We start from the raw sequence: 20,075 nt of genomic DNA, 5'->3' as shown, positions 1-20,075 counted from the left end.
TACAATGTATTAGCAATCTAAGCATATAGCCCATTGTTTGTATGACAACTACAGTTACATTAATAACTCTAAATTAAGCATATAGGAGTAGCTATTTCTTTGGTAACCGCTCAACACAGAATAGTCCCATGTGCGCACTCCCTCAAATCGTTTGGAGAAAATGTCCTTTCTATTTTATTCAGTTCTGTTCAATTGTATTCTTCATACTGTAAAATAACGCCACGGAATTCCAAACCAAATCTTGTCTGCTAAATGAACTAGTGTAGCCCACAGCCATATGACATAGCCAGATCAGGACCTAACATAAGGACATCTCAGAGTATGTTATTCTGAAATAGACTACATTTTCTTCATATCATGTTTCTTTAGACCTGTTTAAAAAAAACTATTGATTTATTATGAAGGTGTACGCTATATTACATGGATTTATTAGACTTTTTAAAATTGAGATGTTCCAAAGGTTTGCATCAGTGGTTTGTAGGCTATGTGTGGAAGCCAGGAAATGCTGAATGTGTTTATGTTAATTAACGGTCAATTACAAGTGAGACCTACATTTATTTGCCTGGCGATCACCGGCTGATGAAATTTCGTGATCACCACAGCCCTAGTCTGGAGGAAACCTGGAACCATCCCTACGGTGAAACATGGTGGTGGCAGCATCATGCTGTGGGGATGTTTTTCAGCGGCAGGGACTGGGAGACTAGTCAGGATTGTGGAAAGATAGACAGTGCAAAGTTCAAAGACATCCTTGATGAAAATCTGTTCCAGAGTGATCAGGACCTCAGAATGGTGCGAACGTTCACCTGGCTTCGGGACAAGTCTCTAAATGTTCTTGAAAGTAATCAGTAAAGTGTCTGAATATTTACATAAATGTAATATTTCAGTTTTTAATTTTTTATACATTTCAAAAAACCTGTTTTTGCTTTGTCATTATGGAGTATTGTGTGTAGATTTATGATTTATAAAAAATACTATTTAAAAACTTCTTATGGCTTGAATCCCGCTAATGAGATTGATATGACAACAGCCAGTGAAAGTGCAGAGCGCCAAATTCAAAACAACAGAAATCGCATAATAAAAATTCCTCAAACATAGAAGTATTTTACACCATTTTAAAGATAAGCTAGTTGTTAATCCCACCACATTGTCCAATTTCAAGAAGGCTTTATGACGCAAGCACACCAAACGATCATGTTAGGTCTGCACCTAGTCACAGAAAAACACAGCCATTTTTCCAGCCACAGAGAGGAGTCACAAAAAGCAGAAATAGATAAATTGAATAACTAACCTTTGATGATCGTTATCAGATGACACACATAGGACTTCATGTTACACACTACATGTATGTTTTGTTTGATAGAGTTCGTATTTATATAAAAATAAATTTTTACATTGGTTTACATTGGTGCGTTATGTTTTGTAGTTCCAAAACATCCGGTGATTTTGCAGAGAGACACATTAATTTACAGAAATAGTCATAATAAACACTGATAAAATACACAACTATTATGCATGGAATTATAGATACACTTCTCCTTAATGCAACCGCTGTGTCAGATTTCAAAAAAGCTTTACCGAAAAAGCACACCATGCAATAATCTGAGTACAGAGCTCAGACAACAAATCAAGATACAGATATCCGCCATGTTGTGGAGTCAACAGAAGTCAGAAATAACATTATAAATATTCACTTACCTTTGTTGATCTTCATTAGAATGTACTCCCAGGAATCCCAGTTCCATAATAAATGTTTGATTTGTTCGATAAAGTCCATAATTTATGTCCAAATACCTCCTTTTTGTTTGCGCGTTCAGCCCAGTAATCCAAATTCATGATGCCAGACGAAAAGTAAAAAAGTTCCATTACAGTCCATAGAAACATGTCAAACAAAGTATAGAATCAATCTTTAGGATGTTTTTAACATAAATCCTCAATAATTTTCCAACCGGAGAGTTCCTTTGTCCTCAGAAATGCAATGGAACTCAAGCTAACTTGAACGCACGTGACCAGCTCATGGCACTCTGCCAGACCACTGACTCATTCAGCTCCCATTCCCCCCTCCTTCACAGTAGAAGCATCAAACAAGGTTCTAAAGACTGTTGACATCCAGTAGAAGCCATAGGAAGTATAATTTGACCACATAGACACTGTATATTTGATAGGCAAAGAGTTGAAAAACTACAAACTTCAGATTTCCCACTTCAAGGTTGGATTTTCTCTCAGGTTTTTGCCTGCCTTATGGGTTCTGTTATACTCACAGACATCATTCAAACAGTTTTAGAAACTGCAGAGTGTTTCCTATCCAAATCTACGAATAATATGCATATATTAGCAGCTGGGCCTGAGTAGCAGGCAATTTACTCTGGGTACCTTACTCATCCAAGCTACTCAATACTGCCCCCAGCCATAAAAAGTTAAAGAAAACCCTCTGTGTTCTATTGAATAGGTAACTGTCCATCCATGATAAGGCAGAGGATGTTAATCCATAACACCTATGTTTTTTTCAGCAATATGTTGTGAACAATTATATTATAAATTATAAAGGCTGCACTGAAATGTAACAAAACAGCTCCCACAATCTTCTTATTATCAATTTATTTCAGCCAATTCTCAGGCATTTGTGTCAGTGCCGACCATGTTGAGTGCCCTTTCCTACAAGCATGCTGAAAGTCTGTTATTAATTTGTTTTCTGTAAAATAACATTGTATTTGGTCAAACACAATTTTTTCCCAAAGTATGCTAAGTAGTTAGTCTCCTGTTTGAACCATTAAAGGGTGCTTTGCTATTTTTGGGGTGTGCAATGACCTTTGCCACTATCCAGGCCTGAGGGAAAACTCCATCTTCGAGGCTTAGATTGAAGATTTGTCAAATAGGAGTCGCAATGTATTTCGCAAGTAACCTCAGTAATTCACCATACATGTTGTCGTTTCCATGTGTGTTGTCCTTCTTTATAGATAGCAATCATCCTCATCCACACTAACTTTGTGGAATTCAAAGCTACGGTGCTTGTCTTTCATTATTTGGTCCGCTCAGCATTTGTTGTTTGCTTGTCATGCCTAAATTTGCTAATCCTGTCAACAAAAAAGTTATTCAAGTGGTTTGCAATAGAAAAGGGTTTTGTTATGAATGAGCCATCAGCCTCAATGAAGGATGGGGCTGTGTTAGCTTTTCTGCATAGAATGTAATTTAAGGTACTCCAGAGCTTTTTACAATCACTTTGTTCCATAGTATAGTTTCATCTTATTTTTGTTAGTTACATGATTTCTCAATTTACTGTATCTTCTGTGTTGCCAGACTTATGTGTCATTCCCTCAGCCTCATCCCTCTCAACCATAACATTTTTCAATTCATCATCATCTATCCATGAAGATTTGGCAGTTTTAACAAACAGTTTCTTTATGGGCGCATGCTTGTCTGTAACCAGAAGAAGCAATATCACAAACGCTTCAAGTGCAGCATCAGGATGTTCCTCATTACACACATCACACCAACAAATATTTTTCACATCTTCAACAACAATAATTGCAAAATCTCTTGTATGATCGCTTACACACTATTTTAGGTCCATTCTTTAGAACTTTTGTTTTTCTAGATATGGCTATTATATTATTATAATTACATCTGATGGGTGTGGATACTGCTTTAGAGCAGATTTCTGCAGCGTTAGTAAATGTGGTCAATATAAGTTGATGATTCCTGTTTTAAATTAGGTTACGTAAATTATGACTGCCAACACCCCTGGGAAAATGTACATTTGCAGCAGCAATATGACAGCTCAGCGACACAATGGTAGGGATTATCTGAGCAGGGCTTGGTCACTGATAAGTCATTGTCTCAATGCAGCCTTGAAATGCGAGGACAGGATTCAGGCACCAAGAGATGATTTGGACGGACAGCGTCATTACTGTAGAGCATCTTCTGTTTCCAAAAGGTGTCAAAGTTACACTATATATACAAAAAAGTATGTGGACACCCCTTCAAATTAGTAGATTCAGCTATTTCAGCCACACCCGTTGCTGACAGGTGTATAAAATCGAGCACAAAGCCAAGCAATCTCCATAGACAAACATTGGCAGTAGAATGGGCTTACTGAAGAGCTCAGTGACTTTCAACGTGGTACTGTCATAGGAGGCCACCTTTCCAACAAGTCAGTTCATTCATTTTCTGCCCTGCTAGAGCAGCCCCGGTCATCTGTAAGTGCTATTATTATGAAGTGGAAGCGTCTAGGAGCAACAACAGCTCATCCGTGAAGTGGTAGGCCACACAAGCTCACAGAAAAGGACCACCAAGTGCTGAAGCGCTAACCGCACAAAAATCATCTGTCCTCGGTTTTAACACTCACTATCAAATCCCAAACTGCCTCTGGAAGCAACGTCAGCACAAGACCAATTCATTGGGAGTTTCATGAAATGGATTTCCATGGCCGAGCATACAATGAGATTCTAGATCTTCTGTGCTTCCAACTTTGTGGCAAAAGTTAGGGGAAGGCCCTTTCCTGTTTCAGCATGACATTTCCCCTGTGCACCAAGGGAGGTCCATACAGAAATGGTTTGTAGAGAACGGTGTGGAAAAACTTGACTGGCCTCCACAGAGCCCTGAACTCAACTCCAATGAACCCCTTTGGGATGAATTGGAACGCCAACTGCGAGCCAGGCCTAATCGCCCAACATCATGCCCAACTCACTGGCTGAATGGAAGCATGTCCCCGCAGTAATGTACCAACATCTAGTGGAAAGCCTTCCCAAAAGTGTGGAGGCTGTTATAGTAGCTAATAGGGGACCAACTCCATATTAATGCCCATGATTTTGGAATGAGATGTTTGACTAGCAGGTGTCCACATACTTTTGGTAATGTAGTGTGTGTGTACACACATATATATATACAGTGCCTTGCGAAAGTATTCGGCCCCCTTGAACTTTGTGACCTTTTGCCACATTTCAGGCTTCAAACATAAAGATATAAAACTGTATTTTTTTGTGAAGAATCAACAACAAGTGGGACACAATCATGAAGTGGAACGACATTTATTGGATATTTCAAACTTTTTTAACAAATCAAAAACTGAAAAATTGGGCGTGCAAAATTATTCAGCCCCCTTAAGTTAATACTTTGTAGCGCCACCTTTTGCTGCGATTACAGCTGTAAGTCGCTTGGGGTATGTCTCTATCAGTTTTGCACATCGAGAGACTGACATTTTTTCCCATTCCTCCTTGCAAAACAGCTCGAGCTCAGTGAGGTTGGATGGAGAGCATTTGTGAACAGCAGTTTTCAGTTCTTTCCACAGATTCTCGATTGTATTCAGGTCTGGACTTTGACTTGGCCATTCTAACACCTGGATATGTTTATTTTTGAACCATTCCATTGTAGATTTTGCTTTATGTTTTGGATCATTGTCTTGTTGGAAGACAAATCTCCGTCCCAGTCTCAGGTCTTTTGCAGACTCCATCAGGTTTTCTTCCAGAATGGTCCTGTATTTGGCTCCATCCATCTTCCCATCAATTTTAACCATCTTCCCTGTCCCTGCTGAAGAAAAGCAGGCCCAAACCATGATGCTGCCACCACCATGTTTGACAGTGGGGATGGTGTGTTCAGCTGTGTTGCTTTTACGCCAAACATAACGTTTTGCATTGTTGCCAAAAAGTTCAATTTTGGTTTCATCTGACCAGAGCACCTTCTTCCACATGTTTGGTGTGTCTCCCAGGTGGCTTGTGGCAAACTTTAAACAACACTTTTTATGGATATCTTTAAGAAATGGCTTTCTTCTTGCCACTCTTCCATAAAGGCCAGATTTGTGCAATATATGACTGATTGTTGTCCTATGGACAGAGTCTCCCACCTCAGCTGTAGATCTCTGCAGTTCATCCAGAGTGATCATGGGCCTCTTGGCTGCATCTCTGATGAGTCTTCTCCTTGTATGAGCTGAAAGTTTAGAGGGACGGCCAGGTCTTGGTAGATTTGCAGTGGTCTGATACTCCTTCCATTTCAATATTATCACTTGCACAGTGCTCCTTGGGATGTTTAAAGCTTGGGAAATCTTTTTGTATCCAAATCCGGCTTTAAACTTCTTCACAACAGTATCTCGGACCTGCCTGGTGTGTTCCTTGTTCTTCATGATGCTCTCTGCGCTTTTAACGGACCTCTGAGACTATCACAGTGCAGGTGCATTTATACGGAGACTTGATTACACACAGGTGGATTGTATTTATCATCATTAGTCATTTAGGTCAACATTGGATCATTCAGAGATCCTCACTGAACTTCTGGAGGGAGTTTACTGCACTGAAAGTAAAGGGGCTGAATAATTTTGCACGCCCAATTTTTCAGTTTTTGATTTGTTAAAAAAGTTTGAAATATCCAATAAAATGTCTTTCCACTTCATGGTTGTGTCCCACTTGTTGTTGATTCTTCACAAAAAAATACAGTTTTATATCTTTATGTTTGAAGCCTGAAATGTGGCAAAAGGTCACAAAGTTCAAGGGGGCCGAATACTTTCGCAAGGCACTGTATATATATATATATATATATATATATATGGCCATGACTGAGTTCCTAAAAAAAAATATATATATATATATATATATATATATATATATATATATATATTTTAGGAACTCAGTCGGGGTCTCAACTTACATTTGAGAGTAAGAATAGTAGAATACAATAGGTACAGTTTGGTTGTGCATCAGCAGTTTTTCTGTTATGTCAGTCACTGACAGTCACTCAATTAGTCATGTCAGCTAACAATATTTTTATTGGTAGTTAGTCTAACCAGCTATCTAAACATGTAATCATGGCCAAATCATGGCCCTGACCTCCAGGGGGACCCTATGGATTTTGTTTGTCATTCTCACTCAGATATCATATTAACTTGGCATAAGTCATTACAAAATGTGTAGAATTGCAGGAAATATGCTTTAAAATTGCAAAAGTGTCTCTCCACCCCATGGCAAAATCGGTAGAATTGCATGAAATTATCTGTAAAACTGAATTTTTATTCTCAATGCCCCATGGCAAAATGAGAATAATTGCATGAAATCTGTTATCAAATTGCAACGTTTTCTGTCCGCCACATGGCAAAATGTGTAAAATTGCAGAAAACTTGCTTTAAAAGGTCCATTGCAGCTATTTTGATCTCAATATCAAATCATTTCTGGGTAACAATTAAATACCTCATTGTGAATGTTTTCAATTCAAATTGTCAAAAAGAAACAAAAATAGTATTCATGCCTTACTGGATGTCAAGCATGTCTGAAATTAAAAGCCAAAGCGTCCCACATACCTCTCCCACGGCTGTTTTAGCAGCCTGACTGTCACTCACACCGAGCCAGCGATTGCTAGCTCATATGTCCCGTGTGTCCTACCCCCGTCTACGCTCCCCTCTGCCGCCATCGTATCATTCCCGCCATGGCTGCGCAGGCCTGTCATGTTGAGCTGGAACAGCTGACAGCTGCTTGCTGATTCTAAGCCGTGGCTTATTTACTCTGTCCGTCTATTTTGATGTACGCGTTCGCTTGGATCAGTGGCAGACTGCGGGCTCGTCAGTGTTTTACTGCTTCAGGGTCTTCTAGATGAGAAGACAGCCAGGCTGGGGCAGCACACCACCAACATGTAGAATGCGTGCGCACACACTTTGTGTCTGCCTGTCTAACCTGTCAGGGTTCAGGACTAGGGCAATCATGAGCAGTCCTGGTCGTGGGACAGTTGCTTTATTGTGTAGGTGAGAGGCTCTCCAGGCTTTTGAATATTAAATAAAGGCTGTTTACATTTTGGTAAGGTGTTACAGCCTATTACATGTGGAGAAATGTGGGAGAGTATGTTATTATCTGGACTGTCTGTTTTCTCAAGTCTGTCTCACCAGCTCTATGGGAACAAAGAACATTGCATTGTGAAAAGGCCTGCAGCATGTGGTAACATCTTTGGTTTCTATGACCATCTGACAGTAAAACATGGACGGAGTGGCCTGGGTGATTTGTTATTTTGCCCTTTTCAATCACGGCTCGGTTTAAGTAACGCATACACTTAGGCATGACAGCCAGGGAGCTTTATGATCTATAGAAAATTCTATTCAATTTTCACTGCTGGTTCTGGTTCCCACTTCAAATAAACTAGAGAGCCTCTATTTCTATATTTCACTCTATCATACAGCAGTCTATGGATGGACTGAACTGTAAACCACACACAGAGCTTGCCTTCACAAACTGTATATTTTATTGTGAAAGATTAAATTATCATGGATCACCTTGTGACCTGCATGGACAATACTGTATACAGTGCATTCGGAAAGTTTTCAGACCCCTTGACTTTTTCCAAATGTTTTTGTTAACTTACAGCCTTATTCTAAAATGGATTAAATAGTTTTTTCCCCCTGCATAAATTTACACACAAAGTCCGTGCTCTGGCTGGGCCACTCAAAGACATTCAGAGACTTGTCCCGAAGCCACTCCTGCGTTGTCTTGGCTGTGTGCCTAGGGTCATTGTCCTATTGGAAGGTAAACCTTCGTACAGTCTGAGGTCCTGAGTGCTCTGGAGCAGGTTTTAATCAAGAATCTCTCAGTACTTTGCTCCGTTCATCTTTCATTCGATCCCGACTAGTCTCCATGTCCCTGCCTCTGAAAAACATCCCCACAGCATGATGCTGCCACCAACATGCTTCACCGTAGGGATGGTGCCAGGTTTCCTCCAGACGTGACACTTGGCATTCAGACCAAAAAGTTCAATCTTGGTTTCATCAGACCAGAGAATATTGTTGCTCATGGTCCGAGAGTCCTTTAGGTGTGTTTTGGCAAACTCCAAGCGGGCTGTCATGTGTCTTTTACTGAGTTGTGGCTTCCGTCTGGCCACTCTACCATAAAGGCCTGATTGGTGGAGTGCTGCAGAGATGGTTGTCCTTCTGGAAGGTTCTCCCATCTCCAAAGAGGAACTCTGGAGCTCTGTCAGAGTGACCATCTGATTCATGGTCACCTCCCTGACCAGGCCCTTCTCCCCCGATTGCTCTGTTTGGCCGGGCAATCAGTTCTGTGAAGAGTCTTAGTGGTCCCAAAATTCTTCCATTTAAGAATGATGGAGGCCACTGTGATCTTGGGGACCTTCAATGTTGCAGAAATGTTGTGGTACCCTTCCCCAGATATGTGCTTCGACACAATCTTGTCTCGGAGCTCTATGGACAATTCCTTCAACTTCATGGGTTTGTTTTTGCTCTGACATGCCCTTTAAATTGTGGGAGCTTATATTGACAGGTGTGCCTTTCCAAATCATGTCCAATCAATAGCAGCACAGAACCTGATATGGCAGAGATATGGCAGAGATAGGTATGCTGTACATAAACATTCCTGTAACATCTTTGTAAGGCAAAGTATAGAGACTAAAGACCCAGGCTATTTAGAAAAATACAATGTTTGTGAGCCTCAAGTTATCAATATTTTGTATCCAGTTGTGACATGCAGAAGGCTACACTTGAAGACGATCCGTGTCTCAGATCTCCTTTTTACACTCTGGACAAAGAGATGAGGAAGAATAGTAATACTGTTGATAAGAGATAAGATATCCTTCCAATGTCCTGAGTCTAGCAGAATATACGAGGATAAAAAAATACGATACGAGGATAACCATAATCAGCTAGAGTCAAATTCATTAGTAACTAGGATTGCCATGGTAGCTGAGTTGTTGCGTATTCCTGCATTGAGAAACAGAAAGTAATTAGTAAGTACATTTTCCACTTTGTTATGATATTATTATACATTTTTTTACAGCAGAAAAGGGCATTCGGTCTGGTCAATAAGCAATGATTGGGTGGGTGGGCTCCCTGGTATTGGTGGTTGAGGAAATAGCTCAAAGAGATGGTTTTTGGCGGATGGGAAAAGACTTATGGAACTCCCAGGTGGCGCAGTCATCTAAGGCACTGCATCGCGGTGCTAGCTGTGCCACCAGAGATTCTGGATTCGAGCCCAGGCTCTGTCGCAGCCGGCCGCGACCAGGAAGTCCATGGGGCGACGCACAATTGGCCCAGCGTCGTCCGGGTTAGAGAGGGTTTGGCCGGCAGGGATATCCTTGTCTCATCGCGCACTAGCGACTCCTGTGGCGGGCCGGGCACAGTGCATGCTGACCAGGTCACCAGGTGTACAGTGCTTCCTCCGACACATTGGTGCGGCTGGCTTCCGGGTTGGATGTGCGTTGTGTCAAGAAGCAGTGTGGCTAGGTTGGGTTGTGTTTCGGAGGACGCATGGCTCTCGACCTTCGCTTCTCCCGAGTCAGTACGGGAGTTGCAGCGATGAGACAAGACTGTAACTACTACCAATTGGATACCACAAATTTGGGGAGAAAAAAGGGGGTAAAAAAAGGCTTATGAAGTTGGTTTTCGGTGGTTGAGTGCAGTTCTCACACCACCTCAGGGCAAAGGGCCTTAATGGCAACACCGGGTTTTTCTGGATCAGCAATTACACAGCTTCCTCTACTCTTGTTTTCCCTTACAATTATATTCTGTATTATAATGGGTCCTACCAGGGGTTCTTTTTTATAATTCAGAGTAATACACATATCTTGACTATCTAACAAAATGGATGAGCAAGACTATCAACTATCGGCAGCAACATGAAAGAAAATACAAATAACTAATAACCTACATGATGATTGAGCAACTAGTTATTGACTTTAACATGCTATGAAATCATCTCATATTCCATTCAGCTGAGATATCATCTAATTTTTAGATATTTTTATTTCACAAATACATATATTGTTTTCATTTGATGAAATTGCTAGGTTAAGGTTTATTATTATGGACAAATCTGAAAATGGCTGTTAGAGTAATTACAATCCTATCCCACATTTAAATAGCCAATTACACCGTTGTGGTGGAGGAGACTTGCGATGAGAAAACACATTTCATGAATCATGAATAGGTTTGAATAAATGTCTTGTTGACTGGGAAGGGAAAAAAATAATTAATTTCACATTTTTCTGACATCTCGACAAAGGCCTAGTAAAATGAAACAGAACATGACCTGTCTACCTTAATAAACACAGCTAGTTTGTCTTCCACCTTGATGTACTGATGTCCTGGACAGGATGAGAAGAAAATAGGTTAAATTATTCTCAGCTAACTGACACATTATGGCACTAGATTCAGAGAGACTGTCATCCTGCTGTCTCTCTAGTCATATTCAATCAGTCATTCAATCAAACTCTACTGTGGTTTTGACACCACTATAGCTTGGAATTCCAGTCCATATTCACATGTAGTTAAGACAGAGAATGTTAAGTACTGGTAGAGGCTTCCCTGCAATTTATTAGACCCCGAGTACACTACCGGTCAACATTTTTAGAACACCAGCTCATTCAATGTTTTTTCTTTATTTTTACTATTTTCTACATTGTAGAATAATAGTAGTGACGTGATCTAATGTCCAATGTTTGTGTTTCTTGGCCAAAGTATGTCTCTTCTTATTATTGGTGTCCTTAGTAGTGGTTCCTTTGCAGCAATTCGACCATGAAGGCCTGATTCACACAGTCTCCTCTGAACAGTTGATGTTGAGTAGTGTCTGTTACTTGAACTCTGTGAAGTATTTATTGTAATGCAACATTTATTGGATGCCAACCGCTGTTAAACCTCATCGAAGAAGAGGAAGAAGCCAGCACTTTCAGCCAGATGATTTCAAAACGGAACTGAAGTCTAAACTGATGGGGTTACCATGTCGTCGAACACTGAACAGTGATGCTATTCTATCGATTTCCACCTTCACATCAAAGAGGGAACTATCTGATCAGCCAACATCAGCACAGCCAAAAAGAAGTCAAGCTAGCTAACTAGCTAGCAAACTACATTTGTTTATCTAATCCAAAATCTAGCTAGCTGGCTTTCATAACACGCTGGCTGGCATGTAGCAACCCAATGTATGAACTAATTGTGTGTGTTTTCATGTATTTCTGTGATTTGATTAGTTAGTTAGTCAATTTAAAATTAAGCCAGTTTGTACATCGCTGATTCATAATTTATGCTAGAGTTTGTGCAGATAACCAATCATTTTATGACGTTTGTAATGAGACTAACAAGGTAATAACAATACATTAATGAGTGACTAATCAATCAGATATTAAAATATCTGAAGAGTTATATTAGAATAATTATAGCCCCATAAATCTAAATTTTCTGTGGTGCCCCGACTTACTAGTTAATTAAGTTTACATGATTAGTTTAATAACATAATAATAATTACACATAGAGTATTGATTTGATAAAATAACAGTCTTCATATTTAATGATAGTAAAGACACAACACTTTGATAAAAGGTGAGTTTGTTGTTATGGGACCTTTCACATCTCCTCTTGAAGGCCATCAACTTATTTGTATCCAAGTGGAATTGTCTGTGAAAGAAAGATGAAAATGCTATGACACATTCATGGACAATCATTGTGTACTGTCTGTATTCCTACTCTAGGAGCATGGTGTAGAATATGAGACATCTCACAGACACATGTTATCTAGCTTGCTAGATACAACACACAGGTATAGTTAGTCCAAGAGTAATATGAGTCATCAAGCAAAATTAATTCCTTCACTCTCCACCATCATCATTAAAACCTTTATCCAGTGTTGCTCATAAATGGGAGGCACTGAGGCTAGCTAGCCAGCTATAACATTAGACTACAGTGCATTTTAGGAATGGCAAATACCACAGCTAGCTAGCTAGCTAAACTTGGCTAGCTTGGCTTGTAGTGGTTCTAGCAAGAACCCGCTATGGCCGAATCGATCACCAAATTGTACTGCACGGAACAACACTACCTCAGTTAAAAGAGTGCTTATATTGCTAGCGAGCTACTGTCATATATATACATTCATACACATAGCTTATATATTATACAGCGCCAAGCCAAACCGCCTGACTCAAGTCATCTTACGTACCCTTGCTAAAACAGGAACTAGCTCACACAGCCAGCAATAAAACTACCCCCTAACACTATCCCCTCAGCTTGGTTGTCTCCCGACCCCAGGAAACAAAGACATTCCATCGCAAGAACACATACACCCAGCCATAAAACTGACCCCCTCTGTTCTCTTCTTTCACGATCCCCTCTGCTCTCCTGTATCAGATTTCCAGACTCAGAACAAGACTCTGCTGTGCACCAATGGGGCCCGCTCTGGCTAGAGCAAGGCCCGCCTCCAACCCTTTGTGACCAGTCAGAAGACCAAAACGACAAGACTCCACCTACTTTATTCTATGTATAAAAATGAATGTAACCTTTGTATAAGGCCTCTTTTTCACCTGACTCCTTGCCGAGTTATATGAACTAGATCCGTGCACGTAAAACTGCGGGACAAGATATCTTTGACTCATTAAAACTGTATTTTGTTACAACTGAAATCCACTCTGTCCAGCGTCCGTGATTTGGTCTCAACTCTCCAGTATTTAAACACTAACAGAACTTGGTAGCGTGAGGATGGTTTTTCTTGAATTCGATCTATGATAAGTTAGTGTGAGAGGACGAGACTGATCACGGCTCAAAAATCAGACGGAAGAGTGACTTGTCCAGCCATTCATCTTGCCTCAGGAAATCTGATCGGAGCGCTCTATATAAGGTGAGCAGAGCCTGTTAAATCGAAATCTGCATATTGTATTATAGCCTAAACCAAATTTTGATCAGAAAGTACTGGGCGTGAGTATGAATCGTTGCCCCCAATTTTTTTTACATAAGAACCTAAGGCATTGATTAAAGATATCTTGTTTTGTATAAAGAAAAAATAATAATAATAATATTTTTTATTTTTTATTAATTGGCCTATACTCAGTTATTTTAATAGGAATGTGTGAATTGTGATTGACCAATGTGTTAAATTCCTCCTGGGACCCTATTTGTTCTGAAATCTGCATAGAAAACTGTCCTAATTATATATATATTGGGTTGTGTATAGAGGTGACGTTAAATAGTGGCTGTGTTTTAACACGTAAAGGACACAATTATGGATGTTGGAAATTCAATGAGAATTTCATACGAATGAATAAATGATAGATGAACCGAATCTGCAAGTAAAAATGTCCTATTGATACGTTGTGTACTATCGAATAAGGTCTTGTGGAGGTGTGGTTATAGTTAAATGATAGATGAACTGAATCTGCAAGTAAAAATGTCCTATTGATACGTTGTGTACTATCGAATAAGGTCTTGTGGAGGTGTGGTTATAGTTAAATGATAGATGAACTGAATCTGCAAGTAAAAATGTCCTATTGATACGTTGTGTACTATCGAATAAGGTCTTGTGGAGGTGTGGTTATAGTTAAATGATAGATGAACCGAATCTGCAAGTAAAATGTCCTATTGATACGTTGTATAATATCGAATAGGTCTTGTGGAGGTGTGGTTGGATCGAATGAATCTGCATGAAAAATGCCCTATTAAAAAAGCTGTGTATTATTTAACAGGTTATGTAAGAGGTGTAGTCGAGTAGATATAGGATATGTAAGTTTGGCGTTCCACAAGACAGAGATCGGGAATGATGTGGCTATTGCACATCAAACAATAACATAATATAACCAGAGTTGACGTTCCATGATTTTGAGACCGGGGAAATTAAATTGAGAGAAACGTTTGAGATACGTAACGGGGCTATTATGCACACGTGCTAATAGACAAAGCTATCTTGGCAGTCATATCGCCATGCAACTTTGATTGACAGCCGCCGGCCTCGAACACTGATTTTCGCTTTTTTCAATCCTGTTGGTATTGCCTAAAGTTTAAAATTGTTCTGACAATTGTTATAGAATCGCTGGATTTTGCTGATATAAGTTCATAAAGGAAGTTACTGAATTGTTTACAGAAAGTATTTAAATAATTCACTGAACAACTCTTAGTTTTCTAGAAATTCTATCTATATTTCCTACAGAGCTAGAATGACTCTGAAAATTGTTATAGAACCGCATATATTCACTGATATATTGTTCCAAAAGGAAATCGCAGAATCATTTCTAGAAAATACCTAAACAAATCGCTGAACAGATTCGAATTACATGCCGGAGAGGCACACACGTAACTGCAACCACATTACTGATAAGATCTTTCTGTGCGAGGGTGGGGGCGAGAGAAGTTTGAGCCAGCACCGCAGTACATCCCTGGTCTCGATCAAGGACGGGCTGGGTATACAAAGATAGAAATAAACACCACACAAAGGACTGACTAAAACTTAGATAAACGCATTATACACATTATCAGACGACTTAGATAAAATGTCTGCAGCCACCACGCCCAAACAAATGATTGCAGTAGAAACTCAAGACCAAGGGGAGCAGCCAGATAACACTCAGATCGTAGCACAGACTGTCTATCAGATGATCCAACAGCAGGCAGCCCCACCTCCCCCACAGCGGTATATCCTGCAACAGCAACGGGCTCAACGAGGCCCCTACACTGGACCATACAGAGGGGGAAACTACCAGTGTTATAACTGCGGAATTCCCGGTCACTTGGCAAGAGATTGCAGGAAACCACTCTCCCCGCAGCAACAGCAATGGAGAGAAAGAGGACGTGGAGGGGCACCAGGAAGAGGAAGAGGAAGAGGAGGACCCTCTCCTAATCACATGCAGCAGCAACAGCAGATTACAACCAACCACAGTTCCAAGGCATGGCAGGGAACACCATGCCCTGGCCATAAAAATGCCCACCACCCACGGCAGGAGAAGAGAGACAACACTTTCAACAGCACACTGAACCAACAATGATGTGCGAAGTTGAGGGTGTCCCCCGTCAGTTCCTGGTAGACACAGGATGCACCTATTCTGCTATCAAGTTCCCCCAAATGCTGTCATCTGATTCCATATACGTTGACAATCTACTACTAGGCGCTCCTACATCTGACCTCTGCCTACAAATAACAAAAACACTGCCAGACTTCCTAGCCACCAAGGGCTACAAGGTTAAACTGAGACCAGACCTGAAGAATGAACCACTGACCAATCCCGACCAATGGCTGTACACTGATGGATGCTGCTACAAAGGAGAAGAAGGAAACAGCAACTCCCAGACGGTTCACATGTCACCCTTGAATCAGCCATCATCCCTCAACCAGCACCTGCCCAATTAGCTGAAATCATCGGATTGACGCAGGACCTCATCAAAGCAAAAGGAAAGACTGTGAATATCTATACAGACGCAGCCTATGCCCATGGAGCAGTCCACACTGATGAACCCAGAACTTTTACGAGAAGCACATGGCCCCACACACGAAGGAAAACTAAAGACCCTTCAAAAGGTCTCGCACATTTAGGGGCACCCTCACATGAAAATATGACAGATTTTTTATTTTTTTATTATTTTTTATTTTTTTATGACGATGACTTATTTTATGACGAATGCAATGTTTGTGACAGACACAACCCAAAGAAACCATATCGAACACCAATGGGCTCATACTTCGTACCTAATGCATGTTTTCAGGACATTCGGATAGACTACACCGACATGGGCCCCGACAATTTATCTAAAGGTAAACGCTATCTCCTAGTTATAGTAGATAGGTTCTCCAAGTGGGTAGAGGCAATACCAACAAAAGGGGAGGATGCTAGGTCAGTCTTTAAGTGGCTACAAACCAAACTAAAACCCAGGTATGGCATCCCAAAACAAATCGAATTTGACAAATGGCTCACATTTAACAAACACCTGAGACAGGTGGAAGAAAGATTTGGCATAACACACAGATTTGGTTCTGTGTACCACTCCCGGTCCCAAAATCTGGTGGAACGTTAAACCAAAAGCAAAAGCTAAGATAGCTAAAGTATGTGCAGGTATGAAGTTGACATGGGTTGAAGTCCTGCCTCTGGTGCTGATGGCCATGAGAGCCTCACCAGGAGCAGGCACCCATCTCTCTCCTCATGAGATAATGACTGGAAGAGTCATGCCTGGTTCACCAAGGGAGGGAGGTCATATGCCCGCCCTTGATGTACAACAAATTGTAATGTCTGATTATGTGAAAAAACTGACGGTTCTCTCTGCAGCACTCTCTACCCAGGTTCACAAGGTCCAGGACGGGGAGCTGCCGGGGGACACGCCACCACTGAAGGTAAAGGTTGGTGACTGGGTGATGGTTAAAGTCCACAAGATAAAGTGGCTGGAACCCAGGTGGACTGGACCGTACGAAGTGAAGGAGGTTACTTCACACTCAGTCCAGGTCAAAGGTAAATCAGGCGCACCTTGGCACCACCTTACATGCTGTTCATTGACTACAGCTCGGCATTCAACACCATAGTACCCTCCAAGCTCGTCATCAAGCTCGAGACCCTGGGTCTCGACCCCGCCCTGTGCAACTGGGTACTGGACTTCCTGACGGGCCGCCCCCAGGTGGTGAGGGTAGGCAACAACATCTCCTCCCCGCTGATCCTCAACACTGGGGCCCCACAAGGGTGCGTTCTGAGCCCTCTCCTGTACTCCCTGTTCACCCACGACTGCGTGGCCACGCACGCCTCCAACTCAATCATCAAGTTTGCGGACGACACAACAGTGGTAGGCTTGATTACCAACAACGACGAGACGGCCTACAGGGAGGAGGTGAGGGCTCTCGGAGTGTGGTGTCAGGAAAATAACCTCACACTCAACGTCAACAAAACTAAGGAGATGATTGTGGACTTCAGGAAACAGCAGAGGGAACACCCCCCTATCCACATCGATGGAACAGTAGTGGAGAGGGTAGCAAGTTTTAAGTTCCTCGGCATACACATCACAGACAAACTGAATTGGTCCACTCACACAGACAGCATTGTGAAGAAGGCGCAGCAGCGCCTCTTCAACCTCAGGAGGCTGAAGAAATTCTGCTTGTCACCAAAAGCACTCACAAACTTCTACAGATGCACAATCGAGAGCATCCTGGCGGGCTGTATCACCGCCTGGTACGGCAACTGCTCCGCCCTCAACCGTAAGGCTCTCCAGAGGGTAGTGAGGTCTGCACAACGCATCACCGGGGGCAAACTACCTGCCCTCCAGGACACCTACACCACCCGATGTCACAGGAAGGCCATAAAGATCATCAAGGACATCAACCACCCGAGCCACTGCCTGTTCACCCCGCTATCATCCAGAAGGCGAGGTCAGTACAGGTGCATCAAAGCTGGGACCGAGAGACTGAAAAACAGCTTCTATCTCAAGGCCATCAGACTGTTAAACAGCCACCACTAACATTGAGTGGCTGTCGCCAACACACTGACACTGACTCAACTCCAGCCACTTTAATAATGGGAAATGATGTAAATATATCACTAGCCACTTTAAACAATGCTACCTTATATAATGTTACTTACCCTACATTATTCATCTCATATGCATACGTATATACTGTACTCTATATCATCGACTGTATCCTTATGTAATACATGTATCACTAGCCACTTTAACTATGCCACTTTGTTTACATACTCATCTCATATGTATATACTGTACTCGATACCATCTACTGTATCTTGCCTATGCTGCTCTGTACCATCACTCATTCATATATCCTTATGTACATATTCTTTATCCCCTCACACTGTGTACAAGACAGTAGTTTTGGAATTGTTAGTTAGATTACTTGTTGGTTATTACTGCATTGTCGGAACTAGAAGCACAAGCATTTCGCTACACTCGCATTAACATCTGCTAACCATGTGTATGTGACAAATACAAATTTGATTTGATTTGATTTGATTACACATTGCACCCTAGCCCCAACTCCTTCCAGAACACTGACTGAAGTCAGAGCTGATTTGAGCGGCCTAAATTCGATTCCAAATGAAGACACTCCTTCCTCAGGTGATGCGGCATCAAACTCCGCCTCCAGTTAGAGGGACATTTCTCCCTCCCTGGGTGAGGCTGGGGATATCTGGCCCTTTATTTGTGATATTCTTACTGATATTTGGGGTGTCCCTGGGCACTTTCACATGGTTAATTGAACAACTATTTCACCCTGCCACATCACGTACACTTACCCTCACACATGTCCCTAAATCACTCCCTCCAATCACTCCCGTCCCAAACGTAGCACTACACCTACAGGACCCACCATGCACACCAGACAAGGTTAGAAGCACCACCTTATGTATACCCACAAATGCAACCACCACCATTGCACTATAGTTTTCACGTCTATTAGATGTGAAGAGGGGGATTTGTCATATATATATATATATATATATATATATATATATATATATATATATATATATATATATATATATATATATATATATATATATATATATATATATATATATATATATATATATATATATATATATGTAAACATTCATACACATAGCTTATATATTATACAGCGCCAAGCCAAACCGCCTGACTCAAGTCATCTTACGTACCCTTGCTAAAACAGGAACTAGCTCACACAGCCAGCAATAAAACTACCCCCTAACACTATCCCCTCAGCTTGGTTGTCTCCTGACCCCAGGAAACAAAGACATTCCATCGCAAGAACACATACACCCAGCCATAAAACTGATCCGTGCACGTAAAACTGCGGGACAAGATATCTTTGACTCATTAAAACTGTCTTTTGTTACAACTGAAATCCACTCTGTCCAGCGTCCGTGATTTGGTCTCAACTCTCCAGTATTTAAACACTAACACTACCAACAGCAAAACAACTTGTTTGTCATTTACCCTTCTGAGTCCTGGTCCAGCTGGTCTAGGCTGGTCTCGCAATGCTGCTCTCGCAATTATTTTCCTCACCGTCTCAACTCCTCTTTAGTGTATTCCGGCTCAAATAAACAGGGATGTTTGTGAGGAAACATCAGAAGCAGCCATTGTAGCTAATTATTTAGCAGTCTCGGATAGACAGTGCATGGTAACATAGCTCCCGAGAAACTGTAAGCTAGTAATTCCACCCTTTTGAAAAGACTGCCTTTGAGGGTGGGAACAAGGAAGTATAGCTCCGGTCAGGCTATAGACTTTACAAAGCCAGAGAAAATTAATCAACATAGATATCCTGCAATGTCCTGGCAGATAGGAACATTGTTGAGACAAGTCCAAAGGCTCTATTGAACAAGGACAACCATATCTACTTGCGTGATCATGCAACCGGCGAAACACAAAGGCCACAATAACTGCT

The 20,075-nt window shown here is 41.3% G+C and overlaps 1 protein-coding gene across 3 annotated transcripts in view; it reads left to right on the top strand.

Moving 5' to 3' along the window:
• Positions 1 to 20,075, top strand: part of LOC110530421 (aquaporin-4) — a 106,173-nt gene that overhangs the window by 45,284 nt on the left and 40,814 nt on the right. Inside the window, exon 2 of one of the 3 annotated variants that reach the window (XM_090182437.1) lies at positions 13,088 to 19,115. The exons of the other annotated variants lie outside the window; for them this stretch is intronic. Within the exon in view, the coding sequence (XP_090038563.1) occupies positions 17,192 to 18,154 (963 nt within the window). The 5' untranslated portion in view covers positions 13,088 to 17,191 and the 3' untranslated portion in view covers positions 18,155 to 19,115. Of the gene's footprint in view, positions 1 to 13,087; positions 19,116 to 20,075 lie in introns of those variants that run through there. 3 annotated transcript variants of the gene reach the window in all.

The sequence above is a fragment of the Oncorhynchus mykiss genome, chromosome 8 (assembly GCF_057628025.1).
Source record: "Oncorhynchus mykiss isolate SJ-2025 chromosome 8, ASM5762802v1, whole genome shotgun sequence".
In the NCBI taxonomy this organism is placed as follows: Eukaryota; Metazoa; Chordata; class Actinopteri; order Salmoniformes; family Salmonidae; genus Oncorhynchus; species Oncorhynchus mykiss.
The sequence above is the reverse complement of the archived record's forward strand: the minus strand, read 5'-3'. Positions and strand labels throughout refer to the sequence as shown.